Source organism: Dunckerocampus dactyliophorus, chromosome 10, assembly GCF_027744805.1.
Source record: "Dunckerocampus dactyliophorus isolate RoL2022-P2 chromosome 10, RoL_Ddac_1.1, whole genome shotgun sequence".
Lineage (NCBI taxonomy): Eukaryota > Metazoa > Chordata > Actinopteri > Syngnathiformes > Syngnathidae > Dunckerocampus > Dunckerocampus dactyliophorus.
The window spans coordinates 6299487-6317628 of NC_072828.1; the positions used below are offsets into that span (position 1 = coordinate 6299487).

The 18142-nt window shown below is 39.3% G+C and overlaps 1 protein-coding gene across 2 annotated transcripts in view; it reads right to left on the reverse strand.

Annotated features, from left to right (window-relative positions):
- Positions 1-18142, reverse strand: part of lpp (LIM domain containing preferred translocation partner in lipoma) — a 219919-nt gene that overhangs the window by 110956 nt on the left and 90821 nt on the right. For both annotated transcript variants that reach the window (XM_054788847.1, XM_054788845.1), the window contains exon 4: positions 1181-1287. In XM_054788847.1, the coding sequence (XP_054644822.1) occupies positions 1181-1287 (107 nt within the window). The remainder of the gene's footprint in view (positions 1-1180; positions 1288-18142) is intronic.

Below are 18142 nucleotides of genomic sequence, written 5' to 3' on the forward strand. Positions count from 1 at the left end.
GGGTTCAGAGTTGAGTTTTAGTTACGACGGCAACAGTAGCCTTTGGTAGGGATTATGGTGATGGTGATGGGTTGATTTATTTTGAACATGCATACAAATTACAATGGAATACATCACATATTACAGTTCCGCATGCCCAAAAGGACTAGGAAGAAGCAAGGCTAATCCTACCCCCCACCCGTTTCACATCAATTGCTAATACATTTGTTTGCTTCGTGGATTCAACATATACCCTTCACCAACTCTAAATAGCATCTTCTGAATGCCTTAAATTTGTCCTTTACTTCATTTAGCTAATGTTATGCTTAAAAAAGCTTCATTTAGGGAAAAAAAACCATAAAATTTGCTGAAATGGGCATTTTTTGGACAAATAATAGGCCATATTCAACCACAAAACAGCATGATTTATTAATTAATATATTTTTGAAAAACTGTGACAGAGTGAAGCCGCAAAATTCAAAGCGCAAAGTGGCAAGGGATTACTTTATTACTGTTAGAACATCTTTAAAAAAGACACTTTTAAGACCGATTCCAGTTGTGTGACATAAGACGACAGCAGCATTCAAAACTTTAGTGTGGCTTTAGTGGCTATGACATTACAGGAATTTTTCATTAATAAGCATTTGTATTTTTTCTGCATGGTAACTTACATCAAGACCTGCTGGTGTCCATATTGGAAATAAAATAATTACACTTTAATAAGTACAGTAATTCGCTGCCGTTACGTAACCGTCTCCACAAACGAAGCTTTGACTGAGCGGTGACGTGATTTTACGCACAAGTAAGAAATATAAGGCACTCCGAGGATTTCACAGCATCGGTCAAGTGCTGCCGGTGTGGGTGGGTGCGGGGGTCAAAGGCTGAGTGAAGCAGGGTGACTGAGCATGCGCCACCAATAGGTGGCAGCCTTCAGTCTGCGTGCCGCTCAGACGAGGAGAAAGTTTGTTTATACGTGTATGTGTGTGTGTGTGTGTGTGTGTGTGTATGTTTGTGTTGGGTCCCTGAGTTCGCGTGGTTGGCTCCGGGCACCGAGCGGAGCTGCAAAGCATCAGCGCTTGGCTCCGAGTCAGCGCGGACACATACTCGGACCTGCCGCGTGAACTCCAGAGCGGTGCTCCGGGCGTTCGGCGCCGATACGAGCGGACACTCGACCGTTACACACCACCAGCGCAGCTCTCACCTGGTAATCGTATGAGTTGGCGGGCGGGGGAGGAGGGAAGGAAGCGGCGGATGATGACGGGAGGCGGCTCGTCTCTTCCGCAGGCGGCGGAGGGGGAGGGTAGTCCGCTGGGGAGGATAAATAAAAAAAAAAGATAACATATTAAACATTTATCTTTCACGATCAGGCAGCCAACAATGGAAACTTTATTCCATACATTCATACTGTATATAAAATCCTGCATTTTATTGGTCTTACAAGTTAATATTATCAGTGCTTGGCTTATTTTTACACTGGTATGGTACTTCATGTTACAAAGTTACAAACTGAAAACTCCAAAAAATAAGTCAATTCAATTCCAATTTCCTTGAACTATCCCTCTAAAAGGCACACAAAACTTCAGAGCTCAAATTGCCAACATGCATGACAATGCAAAAGATGCATGTGTAACTTAACAAAAACAGTGGTTAACGTCTTCTTCACCTGTGTGACAGTTAAAAATCGAACAAAGTGACTGAAAACTAGGGATTTCCCAATCCACATTTTTTTGTCTTCCGATACGATATATATCTTTTTTAATATATATAGTCTTGCCGATGCAATCCAATCCCGATCTTTTTTTTTTTATAATAAGTTTTTGTTACAAACATGAATTTGTGAAATTGAATATGGTTATGGAAATAGCTCTTCACAGCATTTAAAATAATGCAACCAAAGTATTGCTGAATTTACTTTTTGTTAAACAGCATGACCAACAATAATATTGTTTGGCTTTTTTAACAAACGTCTGTGTCAGGTCCCTAATGCAATAAAAGATAAAATTGGAAAAAATGGCCGCGCAAAATACTTTTAGGGGACAAATAATCATTTGACATGGTTAAAGATCAATTTGTGGTGTGATTTAGAATATATGCCTTTTATTTTTTTAACAAACTCTCTTCAGTGCAATAGTAATTTATTGACGGTTCCTAGTGTAAACGAGTGGTTGAACTTCCCGTTCGAGCAGTGGCGGAGCCACACATTTTTCAGTGGGGTGGCCAAGGTGAAACCATTACTCACATAGAGGTGGCAATAAGTTGATACCTGAAATGTCTAGATGGCCAGTGGGGTGGCCACGGCCACCACGTACCTTCGCCACTGCGTGCGAGCTCAATGACACAGCAGTCCGGGCACAGTGAGGGGACACGACCGCTGTAGCTACGGAGCCGAATACCCAATGTCAAACGAAAATAACTTGACCATGGTACACCGCGGACATGTCTGCATGGTGGTGTTACGTTGTCTTCTTCTTGCGGGTGGCGGAAGTCGAGTGGCAACCAGCTTTGAGGCGCATCACCGCATCTACCATGTTGGAGTGTGGCCCACAGTTATTAATGTGATACGGCAAATGGATCGACCCGATCTCGTGGCGGAAGCCAATATTATCCGATCTTCAAAATACAGCGGATTGTCAGCCGATCACGATCCTGAAGATCGGATCAGGACATCCCTACTGAAAATAAGAAAGAAATTGGATTTTGGTGAAAAATATCCCTCCAAAAAGGTGCACAAAACTTCATATTCAGCATTGCTAATCGGCATAACTTCATGCATGACTTCTTTTTACACTTGTGTGACAGTCAAACATATTCAAAAGTGACGGAAAACTAAAAAAACCTCCTAAGAATAAAAATGTTGGTGACAAACATCCTCATAAAAGGTGCACAACACTTGAGATTTCCGTTCACCAACATACATGACATTACACACGATGCAAGCCTACCTCACAAACACAGTGGTTCACTTCTTTTTACTCTTGCATGACAGCTACAAATGTAACAAAGTGTCTGGAAACTCAAAAAAAAGACTTTGGTGAAAAATATCCCTCCAAAGGCGCACTAAACTTCATATTTTGCACTTTCTTTTACACTTGTGTTAAAGTTAAAAATGTTACAATGTGACTGAGTCAGCGGGCCTTCGTCCCCTCAGCTACAGACAGCTGCTGGAAACGGTTTTGGACACACATCGTTTTGTGTGTACACAAGCTTTATATAGATGAGGCCCCAGGACTGTGGTTAACTTCTTTTTACACTTGTATGACAGTATGACAGTTTAAGATCTTACAGTGACTGAAAACTAAGATGAACCCTGAAAAGAATCACCATTTTGCGGAAAAATATCCATCTAAAAAGGTGCACAAAATTGCAGATTTCAAAATGCATGAATGCATGACATTATATCAGATGCAAGCGTAACTCACAAAAACAGTGGTTAACTTGTTTTTACACTCATGTGACCGTTGAAAATGTAAAAAATTCACTGAAATCTCAAAAAAAAAGGATTTTGTTGAATAACATTCCTCTCAAAGTACATAAAAATGAAGGTTTTGAATCAGCAACATGCATGACATGACAGGATACGTCCTTGTACCTCACGAGCGCAGTGGTCAACGTCGACAGATAAAAATGCTAAAAAGTGACGCAACTCAAGAGTAAACATTTTGGTGAAAAATATGCCTCTATAAGCGCATCAGACTAAGAAGGAGGTCACTGAAGAAGCTTGGAAAAGATTTGAGCCCAAGATCTTGTTACTGCGAGGCAGTGCGATGCCAACAAAAAAAAAAACATACTGATGATAATAAAGTGGGGGAAAATATGTTTTCATGTCCATCTTGTAACGTCCTCGCGCGTGAAGAGAAAAGGAGCATTGTTGGCAGAGCGTATCCACAAGGTGCACATGACTCTTCGCAGTGGAAAGTGGATTAGTCACTTCACAAGTCATGTTGCTTTGCAATACAAGCACACAAAATCCATCAACTTGTACTTTTGCCCTTCATTGTCATTGGGATTTTTCTACAGGACACAAAGGACTGCTTGTGGCCCATCTGACACCGAGACAATGTGGATGTGGCGCTTATTAGCTTTTCACACACAATACTGCTGGATGACGGCCCAAATAAACTGCGCGCGCTTTCACATGCTGTCCTCAAACCACATCACTGCATGACTCAGCACAAATACTGCCACCTTTACAAGATTAAATGATGCTTTACTTCCCTCCTTTATGTATAAAGTACAGTATATCAATCCAGTGGACAGAGTTTGGGTCTGCACGGTGGCCTAGTGGCTAGCATGTAGGTCACACAGTCAGATGATCAGGAAGATCAGGGTTCGACTCTCCATTAGGGCATCTCTGTGTGAAGTTTACATGTTTTTTCCGGGTATGGTGTTCGCTCGTTTATCGCGGAGGTTAGGTTCCCAAAATAGCCCGCAATAATTGAAATCTGCCAACTATGTGTGGGGGAAACAATCGATTCTTAGATGCATCGCAATGCGGATATTGACCATTATCAATCGATTCATAAATGGCAATAATCGATGCTGATGGAACAAAAAAAAAAGGAACAAAAACACGAAAAGCGGAAGTGCCGCCCGGACAGTTTATGGTGGTGCACCTACGTATAAAACACTACCAAAATGGCCGAACGTAAACTCCAACCCGCACCCGCTGGATTTAAAGCGAACGACTACTATGGAAACACATTGGCTTTCACGTAGTTGAAGGTAAAAATGAGCTGGACAAGAGCCAGACAACAAGCGAGCTTTGTCATACAAGCTTAAAATATTTTGGGAACACGACAAATATGAAAAACCACATAGCACGTTTCCACTCAAACAAAGAGGAAAACAGCCAGCTGAAGTTGCTGCCAAACAGAGAACCATCAAGCAGGTGATAACTAATTTTCCACCCAACTCGGAAAAGGCGAAGCGTATCACAAAGTCAATCGGAACTTTTATTGCGAAGGATTTGTGGCCGTATTTGATTGTTGAGAAGCAGGGCTTTCGTGCTTTGCTGCACACTTTGGAAACTAGATACAACGTCCCATCACAACGTTATTTCACTGACACTGGGCAGATTAGTTTTTTTGGTTATTCATACTATACTGGCATCTGCAAGAAGGCAGCTCCAGGTACAGTAATCTATATTTTGTATGAAAGCTGTTTTTGACTTGGCTGTACATGAAACATATTATTTTCTCAGAGATTCTATGCTCAGGATTTCAATTTGAATTTAGAAGTCTATTATTTATTTGTGCATAATGGCAGATTTTTAATATGCTGAAGTTTGTTAATTTTATACATGCTGCTACTGGTGCACTTTACTTTTCCTGCTGGATCTGTGCAATGGGAAACATGTCGGTAGATGTAACCTTCCAATTATGAAAAGATAATGCAAGTAAATTAGTCTGTCATGTTTATTTTGATTGTGGATCTTTACAAATATGCTTTGTTTTAGTAGGACACAATGAGTAAAAAGAAATTGCATATAGAAAAAAAATTATGATTGAAAAAATTGACCAAGTATTGATAACAAAAAAGATGCATCAAGATGCACTGGTAATTGTTTTATCATGTTAATGATCAACCTACAAGGTTGGACACAAGAAATGATTAATTAATATAATAGTGACTAGCACATATTTCACAGTTTCTCTGACTGTGCCTCTTCGTCCTGGCGCCGCTCCGCTGTAGCGTTTTTGAATCCTTGTTAAAATATATTGCTGTAGTCGTTCTACTTCCCTCCTCTTCCTCAAACCGATGATTCATCTACAGTGTTCACTCGCGCTGTTTCGAGTATTTTTTTAATTGCTTATTTTTTTTTTATTCCAGCATACAAACGCTGTTACAAGCAGAGCCTGGCCCTTTAAGAAGAATTGCATTGTGGGAAGTTGAGTGTCTATCCCTGTCTGTCTGCACAGCCCGTTGTTTTCTGCATCCTGATTGACTGTAGACCACTGTCAATCAATCTGCTTCCTGCCCTGTCTCCTGTGTCTTCACTAGCTTGCTAGCTTGTAAGTTAATCTTTGGTTTGTCTGCAGCAATATGTTTTAACAAGGCTACAAAAACATTACAGTAGAGCGATAGAAGCGCCAGGACAAAAAGGCATGATCACAGGAGTCAAATATGCGTGAACGACGTAATAATTTAATTTAAGGTTGATCATTAAAATTGAAATGAAGGTTTGAACTTTTTTGAGAGTGTTTAATCAAGAGAGAAATGTGAGAAAATGTTATTGCCTATCTGAGAAAAGTGTACAAAGTGTATGGTGAGGGGTTTTAAATAAACAGTAAGTGTAAAAAAATGTAGTTGGCTACTTCGCAGATTTCACTTATTGCGGGCTATTTTGGGAACCTATCCCCCACAATAAACGAGGGAACACTGTATTCTGTAATGGCGCCCTAGAGCCGCGTAACTTCTACCTTCCTTCAGCATGTCCAGAAACATGTCCAGAAGTCCAACTTTTTGTATGATGGTTGCCTTCCTCTGCCTTTTGGGTGCAGAACGTATCTTTGACATTGTGGGTTTTGACGGGGAGAAAACTTGCATACAGACTCACTGCAAGCTGTTTGCTCGCGATGAACCCAACAGGAGACATGACACGCAAAATTGCACAAAAAAAAAAATCCACAAAACAGTGAGGTGAACCGTGATGTAGCGAGGGAACATTGTACTCTGGTTTCCTCCCACATTCCAAAAACATGCATGTTAGGTTAATTGGAGACTCTAAATTGTCCATAGGTATGAATGTGAGTGTGAATGCTTGTTTGTCTATATGTGCCCTGCCATTGGCTGTCCACCAGTCCAGGGTGTATGCCGCCTCTCGCCCAAAGTCAGCTGGGATAGGCTCCAGCATACCCCTGCAGCCCTAGTGAGGACAAGCGGCATAGAAAATGGATGGACATTGTCGGCTTGAACTTCTTATTTCACTGCATTTGTTACTGTACTGTACTGTGAGTATAGATATGCAAAAACTATACGTCTTTTACGATTTTTTTTTTTGCGCGAGAGGCTCAAAGGAGGTGATGATGCAACTCCTCACCAATGGATTGGCTTGACAGCAATTTTAATGCCATAAAAACAGCCTGTAGGTGGCAGAAGTGCATGAGAAGAAGGTGAAACACACAATAGTAAGAGGCCCTTGCACAAAGACAGCTGTTACATTGTGTACCACACAAAAAAAATAATTATGCCTTGTAGGGAAATTTTATCGCATACACACGCGCATGCACACATGTTCACACACGTAGTTCAGTTCCAACTCACATAGTTCAGTTTCAATTGTGAAAATTGTAAATAGTTCATGCTGTTATATTTGTAAGTAGTTATTTTGATGTAAAAACGAAAGAAAACAACCTTTTTTGTGTTTATGTTGTGGTATAGTTGTTTTTATATTTGAGCTGTTGAAAAAACAAAAAAAATATTTGCGTCAAAACGAAAGTTATGCTTGAAATGTTTTTTCTTTTACCTTATTCTAGTTGGCAACTGATATTTTCCTGAAACTTACTGTACCTATGTTCTACTGCTGATTACTAAAGAACGGAAAAAAGGTAGAAAAAAACTGAAAAGATGACTCAAAATCATCTAAAATGGTACTGAAGGGGATGTCTTTTGAAAAAAATGTCTGGGATTGAATGACTTAATAATGACTTTATTTGCCAGGGGCCTTGACATTGTCTAACAGCGGCACTGGCCAATACCACTCATCATAAATAAATTGAAAAATGTACACTTAATCAATGTGATCGATCTCAATCATGGATGATTGGTATCACAATCTGCAGCATGAAACCCTGATCGGAGCAACACTTGTTAGCACAATTATGCCAAAACTACAAAGGTTAGGTTGTCATTGATGTTAGTCAGCACAATTACACAAACATTACAAAGGCTAGATTTTGACTGATGTTATTTAGTTGGTTAGTTAGCATAATTACACAACAATTAAAATAGATTAGGTTTTAATTGATGTTAGCAAGATTACACAAAAAACTACAAATGTGAGTAGGTTTTCATTCGTTTTAGTCAGTTAGATCGTTAGCACAATGAAGCAAAAAATAATATTGATTAGGTTTTGATTGATGTTAGCACAATTATGCACAAGCTACATAGGTTAGGGTTTTTATTGATGTTAGTCAGTTAGTTAGCACAATTACACAAAAACTACACAGATTAGGTTTTGATTGACAAAGGGTAGGTTGTGATAGCTAACATGTTTACACAAAAACTACCTTTCAAGTAGCCGGGTTACACAAAAACTACAAAAGTTGTGTCTTGACTGATGTTAATACAATCATGCAAAAACTACATAAATTGTGTTTTGATTACAGGTTGTAACAAAACGATGGTTATGTGATGACTACTTTGTGTTATTACGCAAAAACGACATTTTTGTTTCTACCAATAGTGAGAACAATTAAGCAAAAACATTAGAACTTTGTAGAAGGCCATCCAGTAAATGTGTTTTCAATTTTGGCCATTACTATCCACTCGCATCTGAGCCAAGTGGGGCATTGCCCCACTGGCTCCAGTAGACGAAGCTGTGGTGAAAAACCTGACCTCTTTAATAGTCGCTATCGCACATTTGTTGATGAAAAGAGTCAACAACAACGTGATCATTTTCTTGACTTGCCGGCAGAGATGATAAAGATGGTGACTAAACATTGAAGAATTTGAAAGCGTAACAGATCAACCAGCCGTCACTGGATTGACACACATAATTGCAGCAATTTGCTTAACTAAGAAGCAGTAATCTGAGTGTCAGCACGTGTTGTTCTCTCCTCCTCCTGGAATTGGAAAAGTAAATGTTGTGTCCGCCTCGGCCAGGGGACAAGAAAGCTGCCAAATTTGTGCTCCTTAAGTCGGCGTTAATCCAAGGATTGCGACGAGACAGGATAAGGAGTTACGTGCCAAATTAAATTGTGGGTGCACGACTTAAGACCGAATCGTTTGACCGTGTACTCCTACACGGCAAAGCAGACATGAGCTCTGCAAATTGAAAGTCTTTTATATGACGTCATGGGAATTTGTTCCAATTCCGAGACTTTGATGAGTCCCGTTCGCGGGTTCCATTCGCTTTGCGCGGCTTTCCATCTAATTGATGTCATCAATGCAGTTTAGCCAAGGCATATGAGCAAATTAATTAAGCATGCTCTGCAGCTGCCTTGGCAAAGCAGCCTGAGGAATAAAAACACACTCGGCGGAGATTGGACACATGTCTGCATCTTGTGCATTAAAAACGTTGCAGAAATTGCCAGCATTGCATTCCACATTCCCTCTGGGCGCTGGCGGCCTCCATGTGAATTGTTTATATAATAACCTTGTGACCTCCGCTAACGCTCCAGAGGCACACAGCGATGCCAAACCTCTGGGAGAGGAAATAAAATTACAATAACGGATGGACGTCGTATGAAACTTGGAGAATTTCAGCATGAAGAGTCATGTTCCTTCCCCTCAAACATCAAATATGTTTCAAGTTAATCATTTCAGGAAACAGAGGAGTAGTAAATGTTTCAGAATGACACATGTTTTATTGAGAAGGTCTTGTGTTAAGTGGAGGAGTGGAATAAGGGTCACTGAGCATCTTCACTTAACAGATCTTTGCCCTTTGTTCCGCCCTCAGACTCATTTGTCCTCGTATCCGTGGAACCACTAATAAACCTCACGTTGCATGTATTGTTAGAGATACTGTATATGGCTTCTGATCAAAATTTTAAGACCAGTTGAAAAATTGCAAGAATTTACATTTTGCACTGTTGGGTCTTAAGGAGGTTCTAAGTAGAGCTTCAAAATTGCAAAAAGAAAAAATAGGGAGTGAGACGAAACATTTTTAAGTAAGCAGTTTATTGCAAACAACCATTAAAGTAAAAGGGCTGTTCATCAAAGTGTAAGACCATAGCTAAAAAAATATATATGTATATACTGTATATACTGTAAATCCCTCTAAAATAGCAATCAAATGTTGAAAAAAAGAGTAAAAAATGAGGAGCTGCGCCATTCTTGTTAATTTACTCAAAAATGGGTTTGGCCATGCCGGATGCCAGTGTTGCCAGGAGGCTAGTTGGAATGTTGCTCCAGGTGGTGAAAATGGCTTCATGGAGGGCATCCACTGTCCGGAACTGACGTCCATTTTTGTAAACTTGCCTTGCCATCCATCCCCAAATGTTCTCAACTGGAATTAGATTGGGGGGACATGCAGGATGGTCCAAAAGAGTGAGCTTACTCCTCTGGAAGAAGTCCTTTTCAGTCATGAGAAAATGCCCCCTGCAACATCCGCACATAGCCAGCTGCTGTTTGACGCCCCTCTACAACCTGAAGCTCCATTGTTTCATTAAAGTATAAATCAGCCCAGATTATGATAGCGCCCGCTCTGCTGTGTCTGTGGAAAACATCTCAGGTGAGATCGCCTTGTCATGCCAGTAACATTGGAAGCCTACAGGACCGTCAAGGTTAGATTTTTTACTCAGAGAATCGAACATTTGAAGACGTCACTTCCTGTTGTACGGAAAGGACGCTCACGGAAAAGCTCCGTCCACTATTACCGGAGTTTTAAACTTTTGCGACCTTGGTGAATACAGTTCGTGATCACAACTTATGATTACAACTCTGCAAGTGAGTGCTGAGACTTCTGCCTCAACTTGGACCCGCGAGTGGACTAAACTCACCAAAAGAGACAATCAGGTGGAGCCGACAGCCGTTACAAGCAAGCTATCATGCTAGCCGCGGTTTGAAGCCTGATTTCAATAACAGGATAACATTTGGAGTTTTCCTGTGCAGCTTTTTCGGCCCACGAGGACTGGTGGGACTTTGGTGAGATACTGGTGAGAGATAAACTCGCCGTTATAACGAAGATTATTCACCGAAGGCATTGCACCACAAGTCAACGGCTAACTGACGGCGTTACCTAGCAACAGTTACAATGTCAAAGGCTCGAGGGAGAAGAAGCGCAACAAGCGGTGGCTCTAGTAGTTCTGGTCGAAGTACTCCAGATTCAGTCATATATACGGATGTTGAACAGATTCCTGAGACAACTGGAGGTGCTCACCTATTACCACAACCGCCGCCGAGACCTTACAAGGATGACACAGTTAACCAGTTGACACACCTGAGTGGAAATATAGACAAAGCAACAGCGACAGCCTTGCAGAAGGTTAAACACCGCGCAAACAAGCAAGAAAGAAGTTCAATGGAAAAGAGTGAGTATACTATGGCGAAAACCATGGAGGATTATGGAAAACAGATGCAGCAACTTGTGGAGAATTCCAACTCCCTGCATCAACTAATTTACAGTTTGATAGAGACTACCAACGCCATACAAAGAGAAATGCAAGGTCTGAGAGTGGAGAATAAAAAATTACAGGAAAGTTATGATGCACTGGGAGCCACTCTCAAAAAAGAACGTGAAGAAAAGGATAAAATCATTGAGAAGCTGAAAAACACCATAGATGATATGGATCAGAACACACGAATGAATGACGTGGTCGTGACGGGACTTCGAATTAAACCAAGGTCCTATGCCAGAGCAGTGGCGAATACTGAAGAACCAGACGAAAGGGATGTCGCCTCAACAGAGCAACAAGTTGTTGATTTTTTGCAATCGAAGGAGGTGGATGTAGACATCCAATCTATTGATACTTGCATCCCACTGTATGGGAGGAACCGCACTACACCCGTCATCATCGTCAAATTCACCAACAGGAAATACAAGGTTGCCCTGCTGAAACAGGGAAAGAAGCTGAAAGGAACAAATGTCTACATGAATGACCACCTGACCAAGCGCAACGCTGAGATTGCGAAGAAAGCACGTGATCTGAGGAAGCAAGGAAAGATTCAAGGAACATGGAGTGCAAACTGCAAAATCTTCATCAAAGCAAATGGAGGACCAGAGGCCAGAGTTCTTGCTGTCAAAGACATCAAGGACCTAGAAAGATATTGAGGTCTCCCAACATGGAGGAAAACAGCTTTAATATGCTACAAGAAGATCTACAATTGGACACTTTTCACTTTACAGATCACAAACAATTGGATATGGAAAAAGACATTGATCCAGACTCAAATTTTTTCTCTCACATTACAAACGACTGCCGTTATTATACGGAGGAGCAATACAACAACAGTTTCATCAACGACGACAAGTTATCCATCATACACATAAACAGCAGAAGCTTGAACGCAAACTTTACTAATATTAAACAATATTTGAATCAATTCAAAGAACCTTTCAAAGTTATAGCAATCTCAGAAACTTGGATTAATGCTAACAAAGGAATGGACTTCGAGCTGGAAGGATATGAAATGACGTGTGCAAACAGGAACAATGCAAATGGAGGAGGTGTGGCCGTATACGTGGACAAACATTTGAACCACAAAATGGTAAAGAATATGTCATTTGTCATTGATAACATTTTAGAATGTATAACAATTGAAATCTGTAAAGAAAAAAGCAAAAATGTGTTAATAAGTTGTGTGTACAGAACTCCAAAGTCAAAGATTGGAATGTTTGAGGATTGGATTAAGACAACGTTTACAGACATAGGTCAGAAAACTATTTTCATATGTGGAGACTTCAATATTGACCTCTTGAACTCACACAAGTGCAAGGAAACAGATGACTTTATAGATACAATGTATAGCTTGAGTTTATATCCTAAAATCATTAGACCAAGTAGAATAACAGACCACTGTGCCACCCTCATCGATAATATATTCACCAATGACTTTGATAACAACACCATCAGTGGCCTGCTAATTAGTGACATCAGTGATCATCTTCCAGTGTTTACAATCTACAATGAACATTATAAGAAAAAACAGGCGGAGGCAAAAAAGACTTTTCAAAGATTGCGTACAGAGGACAACATCCGTGCCTTCAAGATAGGTCTAGAAGAACAAAGTTGGGAGAGTGTCTACAGTGCAACAGATGTGGACGAGGCATATGACAGCTTCCTTGGTACTTATATGGAGCTCTACGATAAGAACTGCCCCTGGCAAGAAAAGCCCAAGAAGCAAAAGAAAAACCAGCAGCCATGGATGACAAAAGGACTAAAAAACGCCTGTAAGAAGAAGAACACATTATACAGGACATTTATCATTCAACAGACTAAAGAAGCAGAACAAAAGTATAAGACATACAAAAACAAGTTGACAACTATCTTGAGAGTGTGTAAGAGGGAATATTATAGTCACGTACTAAATAAGAACAAAAATAACATGAGAGCAACTTGGGGCATCTTAAATAGTATTATAAAGAACAACGTTAAGAAAGCAGACTATCCTCCCTATTTCATGGTTGGAAACACTTACAGGAATGACATGAATGCGGTAGCTGAAATGTTAAATGAATATTTTGTAAATATTGGACAAAAACTGGAAGAGGAAATTCCAAAACAAGACACAATTGATGAAGGGATTGATATTATCGATAGGAATCTTAATTCTATGTTTCTCACTGCTGTAACCAAAAAGGAGATCACTGACATTGTTAACCATTTTAAGGCAAAAACATCAACTGATTGTCATGGAATCGAAATGGAAACAATTAAAAGGGTCATCAATGAGATCGCAGACCCGTTAACATATATTAGTAACTTATCATTTCAGACTGGAATATTTCCAAGCAAAATGAAAACAGCCAAGGTGGTTCCAATTTTCAAAAAAGGAGACAAACACCAATTTACAAATTATCGACCAGTTTCCTTGTTACCACAATTCTCGAAAATTGTGGAGAAGCTATTTAATAATAGGTTGGACAAATTTATTAATAAGAATGAATTATTGGCAAGTAGTCAATATGGTTACAGAGCCAACATTTCAACTTCTATGGCACTGATGGAAATCACGGAGGAAATCACTACTGCCATAGACAACAGAAGATGCGCAGCTGCAGTATTCATGGATCTGACAAAAGCCTTCGATACAATTAATCACACTATTTTAATTTCAAAATTAGAAAGGTACGGAATTAGAGGTTTAGTCTTAAATTGGGTTAAAAGCTACCTAGCAAAGAGGAAACAATTTGTAAAGCTAGGAGAATATACATCTGGGAGTCTACACAATACGTGTGGAGTACCACAGGGGTCCATACTGGGACCAAAACTGTTTAACTTGTACATTAACGACATTTGCAAAGTAACTAACAACTTAAAATTGGTCTTATTCGCCGATGATACCACTGCTTTCTGTTCTGGTGAAAGCACACAAGAACTCATTAAAAAGGTCAAGGATGAAATGGTCATATTAAAGTCATGGTTTGACAAGAATAGATTATCTCTGAATTTAAGTAAAACTAAAATAATGCTATTTGGTAATAGTAGAAAGGACACGTACGACCAAATACAAATTAATGGAACGGATATTGAAAAAGTGGAAGAATATAAATTCCTTGGGGTTATAATAGATGAAAAAATGAGTTGGAAATCTCATATTAAATATATACAGCAAAAGGTGGCGAGAAATATCTCTATATTGAATAAAGCAAAATATCTTCTTGATCAAAAATCACTCCACACTCTGTACTGTTCCTTAGTATTTCCATATCTAACGTATTGTGTGGAGATATGGGGAAATAACTACAAAAGTAATCTTCACTCACTCACTGTACTGCAAAAAAGATCTGTGAGGATAATTCATAATGCCAAGTATAGAGAACATACAAACCCTTTATTTTTAAAATCACAGATATTGAAATTCGCAGATTTAGTACACTTTCAAACCGCTAGAATAATGTATAAAGTTAATAATAACTCGTTACCCAAAAATCTAATCAAGTATTTCTCAATCAGAGAGGAGAAATATGATCTTAGAGGAAAATTAAACCTAAAACATTTATATGCGAGAACAACGCTGAAAACCCACAGCATTTCCGTGTGTGGAATTAAATTATGGAACGGATTGAGTAAAGAACTCAAACAATGTACAGAGATGAGCAAATTCAAAAAACAATACAAGCAGTTGATGTTTGCCAAATACAAGGCAGAAGAGTCCTGATTGTTCTGTCAGGTTTGTTATTTTATTTTATTTATTTATTTTTTTATTTTCTATTTTATTTTATTTTATTTTATTTTTTATTTATTTAATTAAATTTTATTTGTTATTTATTTATTTCTATTTATTTATTTATTTTTTTTTTTTTATAATTTTCTTTGTTGTGTTTAAAAAAAAAAAAAAAAAAAGCTTTGTTCTTATTTATTTATTTATTATTTAGTATTGTCATCATATTATCATTATTATGAATGTTCTCTCTTTTTTTGGGGGGACGGTTATCTCACCGTTATCTATTATGTGTTATCCTGACTATCACTGAAAACATGACATGGAATCCAGGAAGTGAACTACATGTACTGTACTAGATGTAGAATGGATGGGGGGTAGGATTAAATAAGCTTTGCTTCTTCCTACTCCTTTTGGACATGTGGAACTGTCAAAAAATGATTCACGAGATGTATTCCATTGTAACCTTCATGTTCAAATAAACTAAACCAAACTTTCTTCCACCTTTCAATGTCCCATGTTTGGTGCTCTCGTGCAAATTCAAAACTGGCAATTTTGTGGCGTTGAAGGAGAGGATGGTCTGATGGTTATTGGACTGCAATCAGCACCAGTAACAACCTTCATCCGGGCCAAGGATGGACTCGTGTCTTGACAGCCAGCCAGTGGGATCGATCCTCTGGCTTAGGGTCGGTGACATTTTTCGAGTCTACCACTTGACTTTTTTGTTCCATAACCCTTTGAAGAGGTTTCAAATGATTGTCTTACTGCATCCAACCGTAGCAGCAATGGTGTGCTGCGAGAGGACTTGCTCATGCAGCTCAACAATCCCACCGTGTTCAAAGAAAGAAACCTTTTTGCCTTTGCTATCAAGAAATGACGACAGTGTGAACACCTGACACAAAATGACAATCAGTCCACGTTTTTGCCAAGATTTTGCCTTTTAAAGGCTGTGCTCTTTGATCAGCTGATGAACAGTCTATTTCACTTTCATGCTTGTTTGCAATAAATTGCTACTGTACCTCTAAATATTTTCTGTCTCACTCCCATTTCTTCCTTTTGCATTTTGGAGCTCTACTTAGAACCTCCTTAATATCCAACAGTGCAAAATGTACAGTCTTGCAATTTCTCAACTGGTCTTAACATTTTGATCAGGAGGAGATGTCCATAATTTTACGTCGGATGATTCATCGGACGTTATCTGTAACAGCCAAAGGGCATTTACAAGTTTACTGGAAAACGCTCGTTCAAGCGTGGCCCTGCTCAACCACAACCGCATCCTGCTTCAGCTTCCTGTGTCCAACAATACTTTAATGGTTGTTTGCAATAAACTGCTTACTTAAAAATGTTTCGTCTCACTCCTATTTTTTCTTTTTGCAATTTTGAAGCTCTACTTAGAACCTCCTTAAGACCCAACAGTGCAAAATGTACAGTCTTGCAATTTCTCAACTGGTCTTAACATTTTGATCAGGAGGAGATGTCCATAATTTTACGTCGGATGATTCATCGGACGTTATCTGTAACAGCCAAAGGGCATTTACAAGTTTACTGGAAAACGCTCGTTCAAGCGTGGCCCTGCTCAACCACAACCGCATCCTGCTTCAGCTTCCTGTCCTGTTCAAAACAGAAATTGAACTTGCCATGTAATTAGAACTGGGAAAGTCGCACAGTACAGTGTTCCTTCGCTCCATCGCGGTTCACCTTTCGTGGACTTGCTGTTGTGGATTTTTATGTGTCAAATTTTAGTGCTTTTTTTTTCAAACTGCGTATGAACGCTGTTACAGGCCGAGCCTGGCCCTTTAAGAAAAATTGTATTGTGGGAAGCTGAATGTTGTGGTTCTGTGCTATAGCACAGGCAGCGGTGTCGCTCACTATTCTCTCTCTCTCTTCTGTCTCCACTACCCATTGTCTTCCGTGTCCTGATTGGCTGTAGACCATTGTCAATCAATCTCCTTCGTGCCGTCTCTTGTTGTGGTCAAGGCTACCAAACTAGCTAACTGTGTCAGCTGCTTGCTAACCGCCAATGCTGTGAACAATAGAAGAAACAGAAGAAGCTAACCGTGTGAGGAAAATACGACGACAGGAGCAATATGTTTTAACAACGAAACAAAAACACTACAGCCAAACGGCGCCAGGACACAGAGGCATGGTCATAGGAGTGAAATACACATCAGTCACTTAATTTTTTGTGTCCAACCTAGTAGGTTGATAATTAAAATTCTACCAAAATTTGAACTTTGAGAGTGTTTAAACAAAAGAGAAATGTGAGAAAGTGTTAATGCCTGTCTGAGAAAAGTGTATAAAGTGTATAGTGACGGTTTTTACAGCCTTAAAACAAATATAATAATTTTCCTTATTGCAATCTATTTTGGTAACCTATTGCCCGCGATAAACGAGGGAACACTGTACAGCAGATATCCGCACATTTGCGGTTCATCGTTCTCGACAGGGACACTCACATAGCACAATCAGAGTTGCACAACACGTACAGTAAATATGACTAATGGAAAAATTTGAGGCAAACCCACAGCTGGTGCATTGTTCCCTCTCTCACTCTCACACAAGTTTAACTTTCACTTTCTCTCTCTTGAGGGGTACGAAAACTGCGTAGTATGCTCTGTACACCCATCATTCTGGGTTCTTTATGAAGAGTCCAGCACGGTAACCAAATATATTGCTCAGATTTGGAATAGTTTCAAAAGCTTTTACATTGTGTGATCACTGACAACTTCTCTGATAGCAACGTGTTCCCGAGAACCAGGAAGAAAAGCAAAAGAAGACAGATAGCTTTTACACACCATAAGTGGGTACGAAATTATGATGTATTATGATAATACAGGCAAAAATGTGCAGCATACGTGTACAGGGTCTCTGCAGTGTTCAACAAGTTAAGACTTTTAAGACCATAATGAAGACAATTTAATACCAATTTTACATCAACTCTGGAAAAAAAGTACAAAAGTACAAAAAATGGGAAGTCCGCGGCGCATGCACAGCATACTAGCTTGTGCTAGATAAATTGTGACCAGGCTGCACAAGTACTTTAGTTCCATTTTGTAGTTACATTATAGCATCTTCAAAAATCGAAAAAAAAGTGTAGGCATTTATTTTTAAATAAAAGTAACAATAATACATTTGTAATACATTACAAAATCTATTTACGACATTTTTTTTTACATTT